At 50.2% G+C, this 23723-nt stretch overlaps 1 protein-coding gene across 4 annotated transcripts in view; it reads right to left on the reverse strand.

Moving 5' to 3' along the window:
• The window catches only part of DLG3 (discs large MAGUK scaffold protein 3), a 1213683-nt gene that overhangs the window by 923840 nt on the left and 266120 nt on the right, over window positions 1–23723 (reverse strand). For all 4 annotated transcript variants that reach the window (XM_069209533.1, XM_069209549.1, XM_069209524.1 and 1 more), the window contains exon 4: window positions 2018–2170. In XM_069209533.1, coding sequence (XP_069065634.1) covers window positions 2018–2170 — 153 coding nt within the window. The remainder of the gene's footprint in view (window positions 1–2017; window positions 2171–23723) is intronic.

Genomic DNA, 23723 nt, shown 5'->3' on the forward strand with positions numbered 1-23723 from the left:
GAGATACATCAATGTGACATGACGTGTGACAAAGCCACAATGCTAGTCCTTTTAAAAAGTTGATAATATGTAGCGTGTTTCATTTTTCAGCGTCCATTGTAGGGCGCGTACTCTGAACTTGGATGTTGCTCTCTGCGTCCATTGCCGACGCAGGAATTGGCTTCCCTATAGCACCAGTGCCCTTGTTTCCCAGAACCATTATCTATACGCTATATCCAGGGCCACTAGAATGATGTGATTTTGTCGCTGCAGCATTACTTATAGATTGGCTGCATCTGCCACATATTCCATCATCTGCCGCATAATCTTCACATTTTAACAAAGAAAACTGTGCTTCTAGGTTAAACGGTTCAAAAGTTGTTGCTTATTGCTATACTAGAGTATTAAACTGGTACTAATGAGCTGGAACCAATGCCCAGACAGTTTTAACAGGTTTAAAAATGACAAAATAATAAAGTAATACTATTACAAAATGTGTCACATTACGCCACATAATTTGCCTTTCTTTGCTGCATAATTTACTCAACCCTGCAACAATTTGCCCCTCTCTTTCCACATAATTCCAGTGGCCCTGGCTATATCCCAAAAGGCTACTGGCTTTAAGCATTGTTACCCCAACATTACCTGGGCTCTACACATTGACCTCAAATGACTGGTCAAGAACCTCAAACCTAACATTTACCTTGTCTATGCATGTTGCTTCCCTAGCGATTCGCTTTTGTGCACACTGCACCCCCAGTGTGATACTAGTAGGTATGAAGACAGACCTACCTGCCTCCTCAGCACAGAAAATGAATACTGCTTTTAATCAGCCGTGAATAACCATATACAGGCATAAAGCCTTGAATTTTTTTTTTACAAGAACCCCCAAGCCACAATTAATTTACCAGCTAATTCTCTGGCTTTTTTTTTTCAGTGCATAATTTGAGCCGGTGGTTTCTGGTGCGGGACACCGGCACTTATTTTTGAGGGTCGACACTTATTTTTCAGTCTCAAGCATTTACTGCGAGCAAAAGACACATATGGGAAAGAAGAAGGAAGAGAAAAGCGAAATGCGTAATAAAAGGAGAAAGTGGAAAGCTGTAAGAGTGCGCTGAAGGGGCAGGGAGTGGCTGTAAATAGATTGAAGAGGCCCAAGATGGCTTCAGGATTACGCTGTAACAATATTCAGCGCTCGTACAGTTATTGCAGCAGCAGCAGTTCAGAAGAGAGCTTTGGGCACCGGCACGTTTACAAATTAAGCACTGATTTTTTTCTTCCACCACATACAATCTGAGAGTCACGAGAAACCACATCACATACATATCACCCATGAGCGAAACATTTGTGCTCTGCATCGCCCATAACAGACTCAGGCTAATGTTGGGCAGATAACTGGGGCTGCACTTTTCACTAAGGTGTGAATGATAGCCACATTGAATAAAAAATATAAAAGACTGAATGTCTGTGTTTTTTAAGGGACTGCCTCCCTTGCTTCGTCTTAATGATTCTAATCGGAAGTAAGTGTACAGTACGAGACAAAATAATAAGCACACAAGTGCTGGCTCCTCTCAGCACCTGGAAACCCTCACATGTGACAAATAGCGCTCTACAAATCTACTGATTGATTGACTGATTAACAGTAGCGCCGCTCTCATCATGACAGGCTGCTCTCTCCCAAACATCTCAGTGATAGACCTGTCATTCCTCCGGAAAGTAGGAATGAACAATGTGCTGATGTGGGCCACCCCTGGGCAAGGCCAATGGGTAGGTGGCCAATGGCCCTGCTGTCCCAAGAAGCACAATGAAATGCCTTGGTGGAGACTATGCATACTACAAAACCCATAAATGCTCCTGGAGACCCACCACAGCACCCATACTGTGGCAGGCCCCTAGGTGTGGCATCCTTCCCAACGACTCGACCTCCATCGTCAACCTCCTTCCCCTAGACATTGTTTTGTTTTAATCTTTCAATAAAGAATTGTGAAAAAACCCAGAACATATCACAGTCTGACTTGTAAGTAGGAGGGGGACTGACCTTGGGCAGCGTGATGTAGCGGGGAGGTATCAGGGTGCGGGTGGTCTCTGCCACTTCAGTCTTCCGCGCGGTCACCATCACCAGCTCCACCTCAGGGAGCAGGTCCACCTCAGACCAGTGGAAGATTTCCTGCTCTGAATCAACCCGGCTGCCCTGAAACAGAAATCAGCCACAGAATAAGAGGTGAAAGGAGAGATGAAGGAGGGTTGGAAGGAATGAAGGGTGGAAGGAAGACAGAAAAAAGTTAACACAACATCCCTCAGACAGAGAAGCAAGAGAAAAACAACATTTGTCAGAACCCCTTTCAGAAGGCCATGGGGCACACGCGGCAAGTTACTGGGTCCAATCGTGGTGGTTGAGGCCGCTTACCCCTGACATCCTGGGGCCCTGTCTACTATGGGCTCTGAGCAACTCGGCAAGCACCCCTTCAGCACTTGGCTCTCAGCGGTAGCACAAGTCGAGCAGGTCGAGGCTTCTCGGGGAGGAGGTAGATGCACTTAGGATCACAGCGTACATGAGGCAACCTCAATAAATGAATGTCCAGCCAAGTACTCACTTTTATAAAAAGTAGTGTTTATTAACACACACCAAGCAAAATGCGATGCACAGTAAATAGTAGCGCACTCTTCATAAGGTTTGTATTCTAGCACTGTCCGCACAAGCACCAGCACCCCGCTCTTCCAGCTCCGGACTGGATGTAAGGCAGCATCCAGGCTAGGCCCTGCTAGAGCATACGGGTCTTAGAAGTCCCACTATGGCTATTCAAAGTCTAAGTGGCCCCGTCCCTTTGGAGGTTCAAACAGAGAGTATTCCCCCCAAGGTCTCTGTGAATCGATATTCAGTTTTATCCATTCCCGCTGGCGACGAGACAGAAGGTTCAGGAGAGTTCAGCGGTCCTGGTCGAGGTTGACTGTGGCTGGCACCGATGAGGAGTAGTAGGTTTGTTGCTCCTAGCATGGAGTCTGGACCTCCACTGCGTTCCTCCGTTGTATCTCTGGTCTCCGATGCAGACCTGTGGTGCTCCTCGAGCTCCGATGACAAAGTAGTGGCTCTGAGTTCACAGTTGCACACTGTTCATGGGCAATGGCTCTTTGCTTTCTCCTCAGTCCCCACCTTGCATATGTGGGCACTCAAGGTGGCATCCCTCTTCAGGTCACAACACAGCACAGGGCAACTGTCCTGTCTTCACCACAGCACTGCAACAGGGCAACAGCTTTTAAGCTTCATCAAGGCCCTCGTCTTATATAAGGCAGTCCCGTTCTATCCAATCGAGGCAACTTCCCTCTTTAAGTCACAACACTGCACAAGGAAAAGGCCCTCTCTGCACCACAATTAGCCCTTAAGCTTCACTGTGGCCCCACCTGACATATGGGGGGGGGTCACAATAAAGGTACGCAGATGGATGGCCCAGTCCAATTGGCATGACGGTCCAATTCTTTCTGTGGACCCACTGGCCATATAGGGGAGTACCAAAGTATACACAGGTAGTCAACCTAATTGATGCTCTAATTCAGACAGACCAGAATCGCACAGTCCGCTTCCAGGGAGCCACTTGTCAGGATACCCACTGAACCTCGCTCCTTTCAGGTGGTCTCCTTCTGACAGAGTGCAATGGTCTTGGGTCGGGCAGAAGTTAGTGCTCCAGGCTGCTAGTGTTCCAGGCTCCAGGATGCGTGTTCTTGATTCTCCTGAGTGATGTCCACTCTTTCAGCATGGGGGGCAGGCAGACTCTTGGTCCCCAGTCTTGGTTACAACAGGCAGAAGTTTTGCTGAACTTCTCCACGCTGATGTACAGCTTCAGTTTCACAATTTGGGAGTCTTAATCTCCCCTTTTTATAACCCTTTTCCAGACACAAATGTGATTTAGGTCCTGGTTTAGGGTTTGGTAGAGGGGTTACTTCATCGCAACAGTGACGGATATCCTGTCCTCCGAAAAATAAATCCCATTGGATACACTGGGATGTACGTTTCCGCAGACGGGATATCCATCACCGTTGTGACAGAGTAACCCCTCCACTAAACTCTAAATCAGGACCTTAGTGTCTCTGTGTTTGAAGTCAATATTTTTTGGGGGCATACTTTGAAGTACCCATTCCTCTGTGTTTCCCTTCAATCAGAGAGCAGTCTATCATAGCAGGATTGTCACCTGCTGGAACGGAAAAGTCCTCTGCATGGTAAGAGACGTGTACCCCGGCACTGAGTGCCCAACTGTACTGATGTCTTGATCCCTATGCTGATTTTTTTGTGATAGATGAACACGGATCCTGCATGTGCTCCATCACATAGGCCTCTCTCTCATGGACTATGGTCTTGTTGGCCAATGGGGGGGCTAACGCACTACCCTATTGGTGTTTTTACCCTGTGTCACTGGAGTGAGGCCTACGGGCTCACTCACCTTTTCAAAGATCCACGGCTGTGTAATTAACTCACCAGTGCCCTACATCAGGGAGGCGTGGAGCGCTGCCTAGCACAGGAGTAGTGACTGCGTTGGTTCTTCATGTGCCTGGGAAGGGTACAGTACAGGCATAGAGCAGTACTGTGCAGTACATGTGTGGTTAGTACATGTACTGGGAGGATGTATGCCTGAGAGGAATACATGACATGAGAGATGCAGTGCTGTGCAGTGCATGCACAGAGACAGCATGTGCTGGGTGTATGGGTCCTGGCATGAAGTACAATACATGAAGGGTGAAGAGTTGGGCATCATGCACCTAGTGAGGTGTGTGCTGGCAGTGTGTATGTTTGAGAACAGCACACCCAGGCACAGTATAGAAAAGCTTCAGTGCTGAACAGTGTGCACAACTGAACGCATTAATGCATGTGTACCTGTGAGGGTACAATGCACAGAGGTATTAGTGCTGAACAGAAAGTGTGGTATGAATGTACACTGAGCGAGTGTGCCTGCAATGGTAAATTGTATGACGGACCATGGGTTCCATTTTAGGAAGCCAAGACCTGCCTGGTAAAGACATGAGGAGGAGAGGAATCCCCCCAAGACAGATTTCTGCATTGCTGCACTCCTGTGAGGTGGGTGGGACACACACAGGGTGAAAGGAGGAAGGGACTCACCCTTGACACTTCAAAGGGTACCCTTTGATTCAGTGTCAGATCACAAGGAAGGGGCCTGGATACATTTCAGGAAGGGAGAGGGGGTGATGAGGGAATCATAAAGGGTAGGGCAGGGGACCTGGGATTAACCCTTTGATGCACATCTTACTGTGGCTGACATCCAGGCGTGAGCTCTGCTTACTTCCACGAATTGTGTTGTGGACAATCAGCTTTGGAGTCGTGCCTTCTGTGGCAGACCTTTCATTGAGGAAGAGGAAAAGGAGAAGTGCCCACTTCAAACGCAGCAGAACCCCAACATAAAACTTCAAAAACCCAGAAGCTAAATCAAATTTGGTGTCTGGAAAAGGACTATATGACGGGGAGGTTGAGTCTCCAAACATTTGTCACCTGCCAAGTAGTCAAACGGGCTGTGTGAGAAGGGGAAACTCTGCAAACCTTTCTGCGAACTGGACTAGGGGCTAAGGCCTGCTAGTGATCCTGCTGGGTGAGGGGGACATCACCCTAGGAAACAAAGACAACCTGCCTTGGAGCCTGGTGCACCAGCACCTGCCTGCTTGCCAAGACCAGTGTGCCATGTGAGGAAGAGGAGAGAGTTGGAAGGAGCGAGGTCCAGTGGGGAGCCTTAACGTGAGGATTCCGTTAGCGAGGTCTGAGGATTCAGCTGTGCACCGATCGGGCCTGGATGTTTTCAGCAACCCCTACCAGAAGCAGGCCGCCATAGACTGTGCCAAGTATCGAGCGCTGTGTGGAGTTTGCTGAACCCATATAGCGTTGTTGCGGTGACCCCGTATGCCAAAGGAGGCCACCAGTGAACAAGTTGTGTGACCAGTGTGCCGGGACTTGTGAACACCTGAGTGGCGAACCCATATGCCAGGAGGGGCCCCCATGGTTCGGTCAATTGAACCTGAGGAGTCTACGTGCGCCCAGCAGGTGCTGCGGCAATCCCGTATGCTGAGGGGGCTGCCAGGATCAAATCATCAAAGACTTTGGGCCATCGCCCGGGACTGAAGTGAGTGTGTGACTGGTAGGAATAGCTGCATCGAAGGATCTGTGAACCAGGAGAATACCAAGGAAGATGACACGTTCTTGTAGGAACCAGTTAGGACCAAAGGGGCTGGATTCCCCCTCCGGGGAGAACATTGCTTTGAACTGGAAGCTGCTCTGATCCCTGAGGAGCTCGGTCGTGCCACTCCGGAGAGTGAGCCTGCACCCACCCGACGCTGTGGCATGTACCGAGAGCAGCCTGGCTTCACCAAGAAGGATCACATCTCATGAGTGCCCGTGCAGAGGGCATCTGCTGTAATGCAGGACGCAGGCAGGAGTGGGTAGGACCAGAATTATGGCCGTTGGGGCCATGGGGAGTTTATTGCTGAAGGTGTTGCAGCACTATAGACACTTTTGACTGAAATCCTGAACAGTCAAAAGGGAAAGCTTGACCACAGCTTAACAGTTTGCATTCCCTGATGCGTGCACCAGTAAAAAGGTAATAACCCTGAACACGTCACACGGAGGATTGTGGGACAGGGATTCACCTGACAACTACGAGGGACCCGATCTCAAGGGAGATTGTGTTATTGCATTTGAACATCACATCGCTTTGCATGTGAAGAGTTAACAAAAAATACAGTTTTTCCTACAAAAGCAAGCATTTGGATGGACATCGATTTATTGCTCGTACTGTTTGTATTTTGAGTTAGAAGTCGTGTTCACTGACCTGTATTTACATCCCCCCTTCCTTCTGGGAGCCTTGACTGCTGGACCACAGCTACCACTGAGAATCACATGCAGAAGGGGTGCTTGGCCCAATTTAGTGGGACCCGTAGTAGGTCAGTCCCCGGTGTATCAGGTGTACAAGGCCTCAACCAACACGGCTGGGCCCAGTAGCCCGTGCAATCCCCATGGCCCTCCAAAAGAGGTTCTGATCATCATGTAGGAGGCTGGCTCTCTATGTAGTGAACTAACATGACATGCACTGTGCAGGGAGTCCAGGCAACCCCACCTTGGTAGCCAGAGGCAAAAAAATAGACAACCCAATGCTCTATTTTTGGGGTAGGGTGGGCGAGCAGTTAGGCTTATCTAGGAGTCTTGCTAAGCATTTGTTGTACTCACAGTGTCAATAAATGAAGACACACTCAGAAAGAATAACTCGAGTTCAATTTACAAAAGCTAACAATGATCTTTATATCATTTTTAAGGTCAAGAACTTCATTAAAAGGTAAGCAGTTTTTAAATTCAAAACACTTTTCAGTTTCAGAAATTGACACAGTGCAATTTTCAGAATCTTCAATGTTGTCCTACAAGAATGCAGTTTTGCAGGAGAGTAAAAGACTTACAAATCCAGTCTTTGGGTTTTAAAGTCAACACCAGGCAGGGTTCAAATCAGCACCAAGAGTGTACCCATAGCGGCACAGTGGCAGCCGTGTGCTGAGGTCGAATTTGAAGTCGGATGCCCAATGTTAACCAATGGAAACTGGGGGTGCACGAAAATGCACTACTTACATGTGAGTACAGGAGCCATCAGAGGTTCATCTCCAGGGGTCGAGGTAAGCACCAGGTGCGCCACAAGGCAGCACCAAACTTATATTCTCAGCGGTACAGGGGCGGCCGGGTGCAGGGTGACAACACAGCTTCTGGCGCCCCATGTTATCCAATGGCGGAGATTGGTCTCAGGAACAGGCTGCAGTCTCTGGCCAGGAGGCTGGGTGAAGACAACCCACAGCTGCCCAGGGAAGTAGAGATGTCAGAGGTCGTAGGGACACCGACGGTCCAGCTCCCCAAGGCCCAGGGGCTCCGGGTGCAGAGGTGTCTTGTGGCATTGGAAGAAGCTTACCATGCAGGTCACGGTCAGGGCGAGGCTACAGATTATGGCCTCAGGTATTGCTGTGGAGTCCGGCAGGGGTCAGCCCTTGGTAGACTCAGAAGCGCTGGGGAACCTTCACAGGACCGGTGGGCCACTTGAACTTGGGCTGTGGGCGTCGGGTGCAGAGGTGGTTCCAGAGGTGGTTTTGCGGTTCCTCAGGCAGACTTCGTCTTTAAAGTTGGTTTCTTTTAGACAGGCTGCTGTCCACAGAAAATCTTGGTCTTTAGTGAAGGCAGGCAGTCCTCCCAGGGCTTCGGAGGTTGCTGGGCTGCAGGACAAGTCATCTTTTGGTACAAGTTCGTTGAGGAGTGCAGACAGGCCAGTAGGGCTGGGGCCAAGTCAGTTGGTGTGTTCGGTCTTCTCTGCTGATGCGACTTCTGTGGTGTCCGGCTCTTCTTAGTTATCGGAAATCTAAAGTTCTGGTCAGGGGGTGCCACCTATATACTGTATTTAGGGGGCGTTAGGGGAAGTACCTGGTAGTAGCCAATGGGCTACCTACCTTAGGGTGGCTACAACCATGTGACCTTCTCCTTTGGGAGGAGGGCACAGCCCTAATACTAATTGGCTAGTTTTCCTTCCATCCAAGATGGAGGAAAATGAAATGGAGGGGCCACCTCGCTTGCCACACCTGATGGTTGGTGCTTGCTGAGGGTGGCCACTCTTCCTATTCTTTCTAGTTTTCCTGCCTATTTCCCCACTTAAAGTGGAGGCTGAACCGGGGGTTGTCTTCAGCTGGTAGCAGCAGAGGCTGGGGTCGCATTTTAAAGGCGGTATAGCCTTTGAAGCTTCCCGCCTAAGCAGGGTGCCTGCCTGGGGGGGGGAGGTATGCCACCTCTGCCCAAGAAAGGCTTTGTCTTCTGGCCCCAGAGAAAGTAGGCTCCTACCCGAGGGGGCAGAATCATGCCTGGTGGCGGCAGTCTGGTTAAGACCAGTCAGTAACCAAGCTAGGGCCGTTAGGTTTCCAGGGGTAACCTCTAAGTTGCCCTCTGGGTACAATTTACAATAAATCCAACACTGGCACCAGTGAAGGTTTATTTTGCTGAGTTGTTTGATACCACACAGCCCAGGGTCCAGAGGGGCCATCATGTAGCTAGGGAACTCATAGTGACCTGTGTCCAGCAAATGCACTTACTATGGATTCCCTGTACACTTACTATGTCTAAGAATTGACAAAGACACAGAGGGGCATACTTGCTCATGCACATATGCCCTCACATGTAATATAGTGCATTCTGCCTTAGGACTGCAAGGACTGCTAGAGGGGTGACTTATCTATATTGCATGCAGTGTTAGGTGACATGGCACCCAGGCTGAGTGCCATGTCGTGTTTGCAATCTTGGGGACACCTTGTCATTCAGCCTGCAATGGCAGTCTGCATAAGGCTGGTATGGGGCCTCTCAGAGTAGCACAATTGCTCTGGGGTTTTTTCTTCAGTATCCATGCCCTAGGTACCAGGGGTACCATTTACTAGGGACTTACAATGGGGGCTGAAGTTGCCAATCACAGTACAGTATTGGGGACAAAGGATCTGGCCATGCGGAACCTGTTTAGCAGGGGCCCAGGGCACTCACAGTTCAAAACCACATGATGTTCCAGGCAAAAAGTAGGGGCTAACCAAGTCAAAAGAGGCACTTTTTTCACACTCCATACTTGATAGCCCCAAGCACAGGTCATGAGAGTGATTAGAGGATTAAACTTGACTGTCAGCCTCAGTGATATATGCATCAAAGGGTTAAAAAGGCCCCCAGCCCTACTCTTCATGAATTCCTTATCAGCCCCATCTCTTTCCTGAGATGTGCCCAGGCCCCTTTGACGAGTGGCCTCCCTTTAGAATCAAATAGCCCCTTTTGAAGTGTACTGAAGAGCCTGGTCCTTCCTGTCTCCAGTGTGTGTGTCCCACCCAGCTCTCAGGACTGTAGCAGCCCATAGATCTGTCTGGGGCTCTTCTACCTCCACAAGCTCCTCAACAAGCCTGGGTCTTCATAAAGGAATCCATGGACTTCCATGTTCCACACCCCAACACACAAGCACAACCGCACATGCTGACTCTCCTATACGGTACCCTATCACAGGCACACAGGCATCCCATCATGCACACACAACTTGCTGCTGTTTGTCATATACTGCATCACATCAGAGGCTCACAAACACTCTAGCGAGCACATACAAGCTCCCATGCAGTCCAACGATGCATACAACCTAATGCATTCAAGGGTGAGTTAAGCAGACAGCAGTGGAACTTTACAGGAGTGAGATGGGGGCACCACTCCCATGACATGGGCAAAAAGTCTCATTCACTCTATGTAGGAAAGTACCATCTTGCCTGGCATGTTACCCCCATATTTCACTGTATGTATATTGTTTTAGTCCTTGTGTCACTGGGACCCTGCCAGACAGGGCCCCAGTGCTCATAGTATGTGCCCTGTATGTGTTCCCTGTGTGGTGCCTAACTGTATCACAGAGGCTCTGCTAACCAAAACCTCAGTGATTATGCTCTCTCTGCTTTCCAAATTTGTCACTTACAGGCTAGTGACTAAATTTACCAATTCACATTGGCATACAGGTACACCCATATAATTCCCTTATATATGGTACTGAGGTACCCAGGGTATTGGGGTTCCAGGAGATGCCTATGGGCTGCAGCATTTCTTTTGCCACCCATAGGGAGCTCTGACAATTCTTACACAGGCCTGCCAGTGCAGCCTGAGTGAAATAACGTCCACGTTATTTCACAGCCATTTACCACGGCACATACGTAACTTATAAGTCACCTATATATCTAACCTTCACTTAGTGGAGGTTGGGTGCCAAGTGACTTAGTGTGTGGGCACCCTGGCACTAGCCAAGGTGCCCCCACATCGTTCAGGGCAAATTCCCCGGACTTTGTGAGTGCAGGGACACCATTACACACGTGCACTATACATAGGTCACTACCTATGTATAGCGTCACAATGATAACTCCGAACATGGCCATGTAACATGTCTAAGATTGGTATTGGGGGTGACAATTCCATGATCCCCCGGGTCTCTTGCACAGAATCCGGGTACTGCCAAACTGCCTTTCCGGGGTTTCCACTGCAGCTGCTGCTGCTGCCAAACCCTCAGACAGGTTTCTGCCCTCCTGGGGTCCAGGCAGCCCTGGCCCAGGAAGGCAGAACAAAGGATTTCCTCTGAGAGAGGGTGTTACACCCTCTCCCTTTGGAAATAGGTGTGAAGGGCTGGGGAGGAGTAGCCTCCCCCAGCCTCTGGAAGTGCTTTGATGGGCACAGATGGTGCCCATCGCTGCATAAGCCAGTCTACACCGGTTCAGGGATCCCCCAGCCCTGCTCTGGCACGAAACTGGACAAAGGAAAGGGGAGTGACCACTCCCCTGACCAGTACCTCCCAGGGGAGGTGCCCAGAGCTCCTCCAGTGTGTCCCAGACCTCTGCCATCTTGGAAACAGAGGTGTTGGGGCACACTGGACTGCTCTGAGTGGCCAGTGCCAGCAGGTGACGTCAGAGACTCCCTTTGATAGGCTCTTACCTCTCTTGGTAGCCAATCCTCCTTCCTTGGTAGCCAAACCCCCTTTTCTGGCTATTTAGGGTCTCTGCTTTGGGGAATTCTTCAGATAACGAATGCAAGAGCTCACCAGAGTTCCTCTGCATCTCCCTCTTCGACTTCTACCAAGGATCGACCGCTGACTGCTCCAGGATGCCTGCAAAACCGCAACAAAGTAGCAAGACGACTACCAGCAACATTGTAGTGCCTAATCCTGCTGGCTTTCTCGACTGTTTCCAGGTGGTGCATGCTCTGGGGGTAGCCTGCCTTCACCCTGCACCAGAAGCTCCGAAGAAATCTCCTGTGGGTCAACGGAATCTTCCCCCTGTTAACACAGGCACCAAAAGACTGCATCACCGGTCCTCTGGGTCCCCTCTCATCCTGACGAGCGTGGTCCCTGGAACACAGCAACTCTGTCCAAGTGACTTCCACAGTCCAGTGACTCTTCAGTCCAAGTTTGGTGGAGGTAAGTCCTTGCGTCCCCACGCTAGACTGCAAACCTGTGTACTGCGTGATTTGCAGCTGCTCCAGCTCCTGTGCACTCTTCCAGGATTTCCTTCATGCACAGCCTAGCCTGGGCCCCCAGCACTCCGTATTGCAGTGCACAACCCGCTGAATTGGCCTCCGACGTCGTGGGACCCTCCTTTGTAACTTCGCATGGACTCCGGTTCACTAATCTTCTAAGTGCCTGTTGGGGTACTTCTGCGGGTGCTGCCTGCTTCTGTGAGGGCTTTCTGAGTTGCTGAGCGCCCCCTCTGTCTCCTCCTCCAAGTGGCGATATCCTAGTCCTTCCTGGTCCTCAGCAGAACCCAAAAACCTCTACCGCAACCCTTGCAGCTAGCAAGGCTTGTTTGTGGTATTTCTGCGTGGGAACACCTCTGCAAGCTTCATCGCGATGTAGGACATCTGTCTTCCAAAGGAGAAGTTCCTAGTCCTCTTCTTTCTTGCAGAACTCCAAGCTTCTTCTATCCAGAAACAGCTTCCTTGCACCTTCATCAGGGGTTTCCTGGGCTCCTGCCCCCCCTGGACACTGTTGCGACTATTGGACTTGGTCCCCTTGCCTTGCAGGTCCTCAGGTCCGGAAATCCGTTGACAGTGCACTGCTGGTGTTTGTTGTTCTTGCAGAATCCCCCTATCACGACTATTGTGCTCTTTTGGGGTAGTAGGTGTTCTTTACTCCTACTTTTCAGGGTCTTGGGGTAGGGTATCTTAGACACCCTGACTGTTTCTTACAGTCCCAGCGACCCTATACAAGCTCCCATAGGTCTGGGGTCCATTCGTGATTCGCATTCCACTTTTGGAGTATATGGTTTGTGTTGACCCTAGACCTATGTTCTCCTATTACAACTAATTGTAATTCTACACTGTTTGCATTACCTTTCTGACTCTTACTTACCTGTTTTGGGTTTGTGTACATATAACTTGTGTATATTACTTACCTTCTTATTGAGGGTACTCACTGAGATACTTGTGGCATATTGTCATAAAAATAAAGGGGCATATTTATACTCCGTTTGCGCCGAATTTGCGTCGTTTTTTTCGACGCAAATTCGGCGCAAAACTAACGCCATATTTATACTTTGGCGTTAGACGCGTCTAGCGCCAAAGTATGGGCAAATAGCGTCATTTTTTTGCGTGAACGCCTTCCTTGCGTTAATGAGATGCAAGGAAGGCGTTCCCGTCTAAAAAAATGACGGCGACGCAAATGCGTCGTATTTATACTCCCGGGCAAAAATCACGCCCGGGAGTGGTCGGGTCAAAAAAACCCGCATTTGCGCCACTTTTTAACGCCTGGGTCAGGGTAGGCGTTAAGGGACCTGTGGGCTCAAAATGAGCCCACAGCTGCCCTCCCATGCCCCCAGGGACCCCCCCTGCCACCCTTGCCCACCCCAGGAGGACACCCAAGGATGGAGGGACCCACCCCAGGGACATTCAGGTAAGTTCAGGTAAGTATACATTTAAAAAAAAAAAAAAAAAAATTTTGGCATAGGGGGGCCTGATTTGTGCCCCCCTACATGCCACAATGCCCAATGACCATGCCCAGGGGACAGAAGTCCCCTGGGCATGGCCATTGGGCAAGGGGGCATGACTCCTGTCTTTACTAAGACAGGAGTCATGTAAATGGCGTCTGGGCGTCGTTAAAAATGGCGCAAATCGGGTTAAGACGATTTTTTAGCGTCAACCTGACTTGCGCCATTTTTAAGACGCCCTAACGCCATTTTCCCCAACGCCGGCGCTGCCTGGTGTACGTGTTTTTTTTCCACGCACACCAGGCAGCGCCGGTCTGCTTGCGCCGGCTAACGCCATTCAATAAATACGGCGCCCGCATGGTGCTTCAGAATGGCGTTAGCCGGCGCAAATTTTTTTTACGCTAAACTGCGTTAGCGCAGTTTAGCGTCAAAAAGTATAAATACGGGCCAAAGTACCTTTATTTTTAGTAACTCTGGTGGTCATTCCAACCCTGGCGGTCCATGACCGCCGGGTTGGAGGACCGCGGGAGCACCGCCGACAGGCCGGCGGTGCTCCAATGGGCATTCCGACCGCGGCGGTTAAGCCGCGGTCGGACCGGCAACACTGGCGGTCTCCCGCCAGTGTACCGCCGCCCATTGGAATCCTCCAAGGCGGCGCAGCTAGCTGCGCCGCCGAGGGGATTCCGACCCCCCCTACCGCCATCCAGTTCCCGGCGGTCCGCCCGCCGGGAACCGGATGGTGGTAGGGGGGGTCGCGGGGCCCCTGGGGGCCCCTGCAGTGCCCATGCCATTGGCATGGGCACTGCAGGGGCCCCCGTAAGAGGGCCCCTAAATGTATTTCACTGTCTGCTGCGCAGACAGTGAAATACGCGACGGGTGCAACTGCACCCGTCGCACAGCTTCCACTCCGCCGGCTCGATTCCGAGCCGGCTTCATCGTGGAAGCCTCTTTCCCGCTGGGCTGGCGGGCGGCCTGAAGGCGGCCGCCCGCCAGCCCAGCGGGAATGTCAGAATTACCGCCGTGGTCTTTCGACCGCGGAACGGTAACCTGACGGCGGGACTTTGGCGGGCGGCCTCCGCCGCCCGCCAAGGTCAGAATGAGGGCCTGTTTGTCTTGGGTAAACATTCTGAGTGCATTGTTATTGTGGTCGAGCATCCTGAAGGCCATTGCTTGTCTTGGGCATTTCGAGAGTATTGTTAATCGTGGTCGAGCATTCTGAAGGCCATTGTTTGTCTTGGGCATTTCGAGAGTATTGTTAATCATGGCCGAGCATTCTGAAGGCCATTGTTTGTCTTGGGCATTTCGAGAGCATTGTTAATCGTGGTCGAGCATTCTGAAGGCCATTGTTTGTCTTGGGCATTCTGAGAGTATTGTTAATCGTGGTCGAGCATTCTGAAGGCCATTGTTTGTCTTAGGCATTCTGAGAACATTGTTGTGGTCGAGCATCCTGAAGGGCATTGCTTGTCTTGGGCAAACATTCTAAGTGCATTGTTAATCGTGTTTGAGCATTCTGAAGGTCATTGTCTTGGGCAAACATTTTGAGAGCATTGCTACCCGTGGTCGAGCATCCTGAAGGCCATTGTTTGCCTTGTGAAAACATTCTGAGATCATTCTTTCGCTTTCCCCAGCATTCTAAAGGCCATAGTTTGTCTTGGGAAAACATTTTAGAGGATTGTTCTTCGTGGTTGAGCAATCTAGAGAATTGTTATCATGGTCAAGTATTCCAAAGGCCATTTTGTTTTCTTGGGAAAACATTCTGAGAGCATTGTTTATCGTGGTGGAGCATTCTGAGTGGTGCTATTTGTCTTGGTCCAGCATTCTAGGGACATTGTTTCTCTTGGTCCAGCATTCTGGAAGCCATAGTTAGTCTTGGTAAAACATTCTGAGAGCATTGTTTATTGTGGTCGAGCATTCTGAGGGGTATTATTTGTCTAGGGCAAACATTCGAGGGGTATTTTTTCTCTTGGTCCAGCATTCTGAAGGCATTTGTTTGTCTTGGGCAAACACTCTTTTAGGTGGTCATTCCAACCCTGGCGGTCCATGACCGCCGGGTTGGATGACCGCGGGAGCACCGCCGACAGTGCTCCAATGGGCATTCCGACCGCGGCGGTAAAGCCGCGGTCGGACCGGCAACACTGGCGGTCACCCGCCAGTGTACCGCCGCCCATTGGAATCCTCCAAGGCGGCGCAGCTAGCTGCGCCGCCGAGGGGATTCCGACCCCCCCTACCGTCATCCAGTTCCCGGCGGTCCGCCCGCCGGGAACCGGATGGCGGTAGGGGGGGTCGCGGGGCCCCTGGGGGCCCCTGCAGTGCCCATGCCATTGGCATGGGCACTGCAGGGGCCCCCGTAAGAGGGCCCCTAAATGTATTTCACTGTCTGCTGCGCAGACAGTGAAATACGCGACGGGTGCAACTGCACCCGTCGCACAGCTTCCACTCCGCCGGCTCGATTCCGAGCCGGCTTCATCGTGGAAGCCTCTTTCCCGCTGGGCTGGCGGGCTGCCTGAAGGCGGCCGCCCGCCAGCCCAGCGGGAATGTCAGAATTACCGCCGTGGTCTTTCGACCGCGGAACGGTAACCTGACGGCGGGACTTTGGCGGGCGGCCTCCGCCGCCCGCCAAGGTCAGAATGAGGGCCTGTTTGTCTTGGGTAAACATTCTGAGAGCATTGTTATTGTGGTCGAGCATCCTGAAGGCCATTGCTTGTCTTGGGCATTTCGAGAGTATTGTTAATCGTGGTCGAGCATTCTGAAGGCCATTGTTTGTCTTGGGCATTTCGAGAGTATTGTTAATCATGGCCGAGCATTCTGAAGGCCATTGTTTGTCTTGGGCATTTCGAGAGCATTGTTAATCGTGGTCGAGCATTCTGAAGGCCATTGTTTGTCTTGGGCATTCTGAGAGTATTGTTAATCGTGGTCGAGCATTCTGAAGGCCATTGTTTGTCTCAGGCATTCTGAGAACATTGTTGTGGTCGAGCATCCTGAAGGGCATTGCTTGTCTTGGGCAAACATTCTAAGTGCATTGTTAATCGTGTTTGAGCATTCTGAAGGTCATTGTCTTGGGCAAACATTTTGAGAGCATTGCTACCCGTGGTCGAGCATCCTGAAGGCCATTGTTTGCCTTGTGAAAACATTCTGAGATCATTCTTTCTCTTTCCCCAGCATTCTAAAGGCCATAGTTTGTCTTGGGAAAACATTTTAGAGGATTGTTCTTCGTGGTTGAGCAATCTAGAGAATTGTTATCATGGTCAAGTATTCCAAAGGCCATTTTGTTTTCTTGGGAAAACATTCTGAGAGCATTGTTTATCGTGGTGGAGCATTCTGAGTGGTGCTATTTGTCTTGGTCCAGCATTCTAGGGACATTGTTTCTCTTGGTCCAGCATTCTGGAAGCCATAGTTAGTCTTGGTAAAACATTCTGAGAGCATTGTTTATTGTGGTCGAGCATTCTGAGGGGTATTATTTGTCTAGGGCAAACATTCGAGGGGTATTTTTTCTCTTGGTCCAGCATTCTGAAGGCATTTGTTTGTCTTGGGCAAACACTCTTAGGTGGTCATTCCAACCCTGGCGGTCCATGACAGCCGGGTTGGATGACCGCGGGAGCACCGCCGACAGGCCGGCGGTGCTCCAATGGGCATTCCGACCGCGGCGGTAAAGCCGCGGTCGGACCGGCAACACTGGCGGTCACCCGCCAGTGTACCGCCGCCCATTGGAATCCTCCAAGGCGGCGCAGCTAGCTGCGCCGCCGAGGGGATTCCGACCCCCCCTACCGCCATCCAGTTCCCGGCGGTCCGCCCGCCGGGAACCGGATGGCGGTAGGGGGGGTCGCGGGGCACTGCAGGGGCCCCCGTAAGAGGGCCCCTAAATGTATTTCACTGTCTGCTGCGCAGACAGTGAAATACGCGACGGGTGCAACTGCACCCGTCGCACAGCTTTCACTCCGCCGGCTCGATTCCGAGCCGGCTTCATCGTGGAAGCCTCTTTCCCGCTGGGCTGGCGGGCGGCCTGAAGGCGGCCGCCCGCCAGCCCAGCGGGAATGTCAGAATTACCGCCGCGGTCTTTCGACCGCGGAACGGTAACCTGACGGCGGGACTTTGGCGGGCGGCCTCCGCCGCCCGCCAAGGTCAGAATGAGGGCCTTAGTGCCATTATTTGACCCGGCCTAGCACCCCGAAGAACATCATTTTTTCTTTGAAACACATTCTGGATAACCTTGTTTATTTTGGTCCAGCATTGTGAAGTTTGTCTTTGGCAAACATGCAGAATGACTTTGTTTGTCCAGGCAAACAGTTTCAGGTTTTGCATGGGCAACCATTCTGCGTGCCATTGTGTGGCTTGGCCTAGCGCTCTGAATGAAAATATTAGCCTTTATCAAGCATTCTGCGAGGCAGAATGTAAACCTGGATATGTGCAACAAGACACTGGAGGCTATCATGCCTTGAGATGTGGAATGGAGGATTCCCCTGATTTAGATCTGAAAAGATACACACCCTAAGCCATTGAAATCAAACTTTAATCAAAGGGAACTGTTATGTGAAGCAAGTCCTTTACGTGGTATGGAACATGTAACTGTTGTTAATGAATTATTTCGACCTGTCAACACTGTTGGTTTGATCAATGTGAGGAGGCCCTGATAAAGCGACTTTGGTAACTGAACATGTTGCGAAATACATGTTCACCAATGTCAGAGATTCTTTCATAAAAAAGGCCTAGGTCAAAGATTCTTTATATATAAAATATGCAAGAATCATTTAAGCTCAAATAAAGAATCAAAACTCAAAAAAGGAGAAAAACTTGCATCAAAATCAATATCATTCAAAGAATCGAAGTCCTTATTTCTATCTAACTCTGAAGATACGAATAGGGTGATCTGAAACCACTTGTCCCTTTACTTTCTGAGGTGCATTGTTTGTCTGGAGCATTATTTGTGTTTGGCAAACATTCTGTATGGAGTTGTTCATCATGGCTGAACTTTCTCAGGAGTTGTTGGGTTGGAAAGGTCCTTTGCGTGGTAATGAAAGTGTATCCCTCCTCTGTGTTCTCGAGCTGTGGTGCTATCTAGATCCTTGGTAACGTTTTTTTTAATCATGAGTGAACACATATCGTGTGTGTGCCATGATCTAGTCCTGTCTCACGAATTGCGGTCTTGCTAAGACTGAAAGGGATACGTTCACCTGGAGTTAAGTACCATGAGCGTAGTGGTTGCAGCATACTGCGTTTACAGTGGTAGTGATCTATAGAGTGTAGGAGGCTGGCCTGGCTTGTAGTGGGTACCAAAGATACTTACACCTTGTGCCAGGTCCAGTTATCCCTTATTAGTATAGAAGAGGTGTTTCTAGCAGCTTAGACTGATAGAAGGTAGCAATGGCAAAGCAGCTTAGGCTGAACTAGGAGACATGCAAAGCTCCTACTATACCACTGGTGTCATATGCACAATATCCCAAGAAAACACAATACACAGAGGGCCTGATTCTAACTTTGGAGGACGGTGTTAAACCGTCCCAAAAGTGGCGGATATACCACCTACCGTATTACGAGTCCATTATATCCTATGGAACTCGTAATACGGTAGGTGGTATATCCGCCACTTTTGGGACGGTTTAACACCGTCCTCCAAAGTTAGAATCAGGCCAAATGTCTATCAGAGTGCTAAACCGAGGCAAATAATGCCCCTCCCCTGCTCTGCCAGAAATATGCACACTTATTGCCAGGCCTGATATCTGTTTGCAGGAGTGAACTGGACACAACTCCCTACTTCACTGCAAACCACACGCCTGAGCCAGCGGGACAAAACGATGGATCTTGACCAAGGCCAGCACCAATCCCCACCTTGCGATGTAGGTAGTCTTTTTCCGTTTCTAAAGCATATAGAACAAACCTTAGAACTTAGAATATATACATTGTGATTCCTTTTCCATTTATGTAATCCACTTTAGATTACCAACATTCCTTCTCCCTTTTAAGTGCTGGTGAACTCAAGACCATTAATTCAATAGGTAAATTTCACATATGATATATGAGAATATAATGTTAATCTCCTACCCAAATGTATAGGCTCTATGAATCCAGCTAGACAAATAAAATCAGTCTTTTTGACAGTGAATCAAAAGTTCATATAAGGTTCATAGCTTAAGTCAGCTTTCCTCTCCAGAAACATAATTTACATAATAAAACATTGCCCTTGCTGTGAATCACTTTTCATTGATCAATGGCTTGTGCAAGTAATAATGACCTTAATATAAGTCTCTGTTCGCTAAGAAACTTGAACTGAAAATGATATATGAATTTCTTTTCCTCTTGTAGAAAATAACAGAAAATGGCGGCTTCACCAGTCCTTTCAGCAAGACTCCATTAGATGAGTATATTTATCCCTTGACTTTTATGCAATTCTTACATGTTACCAGATTGTGTAGATTGCTGCTTAAACAATGACTTTCTTTGTCTTTTGCAGTAATTCTGCGGCTACGAAGATGCAGACGAGAGAGAACTGTCGCTTCCAACGCCAAGAAGGGACCTGCCGCAATTCCAAGAGAGGATGCCGAGCCCACAGGAAGTAGTACATGGAAGCCGGAGGACAACGCCAACACTGGCGTCCAACAAACAGGTGAGTACGGAGGGGGAGAGCATTCAGATGACGACCAGTCGTCATGATGCAGCGCGTAGCCTTAGAAGCTAGGCGCTTCACCCTTAAGGCGCTGCTCACTGGGACGCCTGCGGCACGCCCAACAATTATAGGTTTGTAACTGTGACTAATGGGGACATTTTTCACTGACGGGTTATGAGTGACATCAAATAGACAAGGAAAATGTAAAAACTGCCAAGATGAACTACCTTCCCTTCATTCATTCTTACCAATATACAATTGTATGTGTTATACCGATCTGCCAGAAATAAACTAATGCAGAGGTCTTGATAGACAGAGACCATTGTTACTTCACAGCAGTGGAAACCAAGTTTGGTTTTTCGCTGCTGTGAAGTATCTGCAGAGAACAGTAGCATTTTACAAAGGTCTAATCGCGACTCTGGATGGGTACAGGATACATACATGCTAGATATAGGGCCTCATTATGACCCTGGCGGGCGGCCAGGATGCCGCCCTCCAAAATACCGTGCCGCGGTCAAAAGACCGCGGCGGGTATTACGAGTTTTCCCCTGGGCTGGCGGGCGGTTGCTGAAAAACCGCCCGCCAGCCCAGGGGAAAACGACCTTCCCACGAGGATGCCGGCTCGTAATCGAGCCGGCGGAGTGGGAAGGTGCGACGGGTGCAGTGGCACCCGTCGCGTATTTCAGTGTCTGCAAGGCAGACACTGAAATACTTTGCGGGGCCCTCTTATGGGGGCCCCTGCCGTGCCCATGCCATTGGCATGGGCACGGCAGGGGCCCCCAGGGGCCCCGCGACCCCCCCCTACCGCCATCCTGTTCATGGCGGCTTTCCCGCCATGAACAGGATGGCGGTAGGGGGGGTCAGAATCCTCATGGCTGCGGAGCGCGCTCCGCAGCCATGGAGGATTCAAACGAGCAGCGGAAAGTCAGCGGGAGACCGCTGACTTTCCGCTTCTGACCGCGGCTGAACCGCCGCAGTCAGAATGCTCGTTGGAGCACCGCCAGCCTGTTGGCGGTGCTCCCGTGGTCGGTGGCCCTGGCGGCCACCGGCCGCTAGGGTCAGAATGACCCTCATAATGCCCTATAACTATAGAAGTTCAACTTCCACAAAGGCACAACTTTCTCGATCACACACAGCACTTGCCACAACTACAGCTTGGCTGACTACCGAAATATTCCAGGGAGCCCAAATGTAAAGCGCATAGAGTCTGACCATCGACCAAGCGGCCGTTCACCCTGGACACTCCGTACTTGTACCTTCTGCCTTAGTTCCAACCCTAACCGGCCACCTGTATCCAGGGCTTAAACGGGTACTCAAATGTCACAATACAACTTTTTGGGTCCCCTTCTCTAATACACACAATGAGTGCACATGGTTGTTGTTGAGATCAGTCCTTAGGATATGAGAGTGACTTCTAAAGAGGCCAGCTTTGCTAATTCATGTGACGCTTACTACCAGTGCAGCTTGCATGGTCAGTCAATCAATCAATCAGGATTTGTAAAGCGCGATAATCACCCGACGGGGAATCCAGGCACTTGCATGTCCCAGAGGCTCATTCAAACAGCCAGGTCAAGAGGGCTCTTCGGAAGAAGAAGGCGCACAAAGAACGTGTGTGGGGGGGAGCAAGGACAAAGCAGTGAAAAAGAGGGAAAAGAAAGGAGAAGGCACTCAAAAATAGGGGGGGAACGGGGGAAAAGGAAGAGGGGGAGCAGTGAAACACAGGAAAAGCAGGGAGAAGGCACACAAAAAAGGATGGAAAAGCAAGGAGAAAGCAGTGAGGACGAGGGAAAAAGCAGAAGAAAGCAGTGCAAATGAGAGAAAAGCAAGGAGAAGGCACTCACGACATGAGGGTGAAAAGCAAGGAGGAGACAGGAGCACCAGCGCAGCAGCAGCGCGGGGAGACCTGGGCCTGGGGGCAGAGAGAGCTGCTGGTTAAAGGTGGTGAACAGGAAGCAGACGACGGGCCTGTGTCACTGGGCTTTGCATTGCACTGTGGGACTATGAGAGCCACATCTTCCAGCGGAAAGACACTGATGGCAGACGTAGGTCAGATAGAGGCCCTCACACACCCAACTGGAGTACTACTGCCGAACTCAAGAGCACTCCACAGTGCCGGGGTCCGCTGTGAGGGTCCGGCCTTCCACTTGGGGATGTTCAAACTTACTTTTACTTTTTGCAAAGTTCCCAATTTTGGCACTTTGCAAACTTTGAAAAAGTTCCTGCTTAAAATTTGCATTCACCCATGCCAAGTTTTCATATGCATTGCAAAATAGTTGACACAGCAGTGCAAGATATTTTTCACATATTAAATCCAGCTAAACTGGGAAATGTAATTTGACTTTTTCCCTGAGGTTTTACCTTTTTTAGAGTTTTTTTTCTATACACGATTCCAGAGGTATGTGGACATGTTCTGTTCAAGTTTATATTTTGTGACTCAAAGTATTCCAAATGACCAGGGTCCAAATTTAGGCACATCACAGAATGCGCGAGAGGGAGAGCAGGGCAGCGCCTTATCTGCTAAGATACGGTACTGCTGTTCTCCCCGTACTGCTGAGCACAACTATACTGCCTAGTGCCATGGAGACACCTTCCACCAGAGTGCAGAGGCGCGTGCGTGATGTCTAGCATTGTCTTTGTACTGGAAGGGGACAGCACAGCACACATGCAAAGTGGGAAACATTATAAGACATAACATAATCTCTCATTTTTAATGTCTGCTTCAAAGAGGCGTTACTGTAGAGGTTTGTGTCAAAAACCTTGGGTGGTTGCATGAGAATGGGTGGTTGCGTGGGAATGGGTGGTTGCGTTGGAATGGGTGGTTGCATAGGAATGGGTGGTTGCGTGGGAATGGGTGGTTGCGTGGCAATGGGTGGTTGTGTGGGAATGGGTGGTTACGTGGGAATGGGTGGTTGCGTGGGAATGGATGGTTGCGTGAGAATGGGTGGCTGCATAGGAATGGGTGGTTGCGTGGGAATGGGTGGTTGCGTGGGAATGGGCGGTTGCGTGGGAATGGGTGGTTGCGTGGGAATGGATGGTTTCATGGGAATGGGTGGTTGCATGGGAATGGATGGTTTCATGGAAATGGATGGTTTCATGGGAATGGGTGGTTGCATGGGAATGGGTGGTTTCATGGGAATGGATGGTTTCATGGGAATGGATGGTTTCATGGGAATGGGTGGTTGCGTGGGAATGGGTGGTTGCATGGGAATGGGTGGTTGCGTGGGAATGGGTGGTTGCATAGGAATGGGTGGTTGCGTGGGAATGGGTGGTTGCATGGGAATGGGTGGTTGCGTGGGAATGGGTGGTTGCGTGGGAATGGATGGTTTCGTGGGAATGGGTGGTTGCATGGGAATGGATGGTTTCATGGCAATGGATGGTTTCATGGGAATGAGTGGTTGCATGGGAATGGGTGGTTTCATGGGAATGGATGATTTCATGGGAATGGATGGTTTCATGGGAATGGGTGGTTGCGTGGGAATGGGTGGTTGTGTGGAAATGGGTGGTTGCGTGGGAATGGATGGTTTTGTGGGAATGGGTGGTTGCATGGGAATGGATGGTTTTGTGGGAATGGGTGGTTGCGTGGGAATGGGTGGTTGGGTGGGAATGGATGGTTGCGTGGGAATGGGTGGTTGCATGGGAATGGGTGGTTGCATTGGAATGGGTGGTTGCG

The sequence above is a fragment of the Pleurodeles waltl genome, chromosome 2_1 (assembly GCF_031143425.1).
Source record: "Pleurodeles waltl isolate 20211129_DDA chromosome 2_1, aPleWal1.hap1.20221129, whole genome shotgun sequence".
Lineage (NCBI taxonomy): Eukaryota > Metazoa > Chordata > Amphibia > Caudata > Salamandridae > Pleurodeles > Pleurodeles waltl.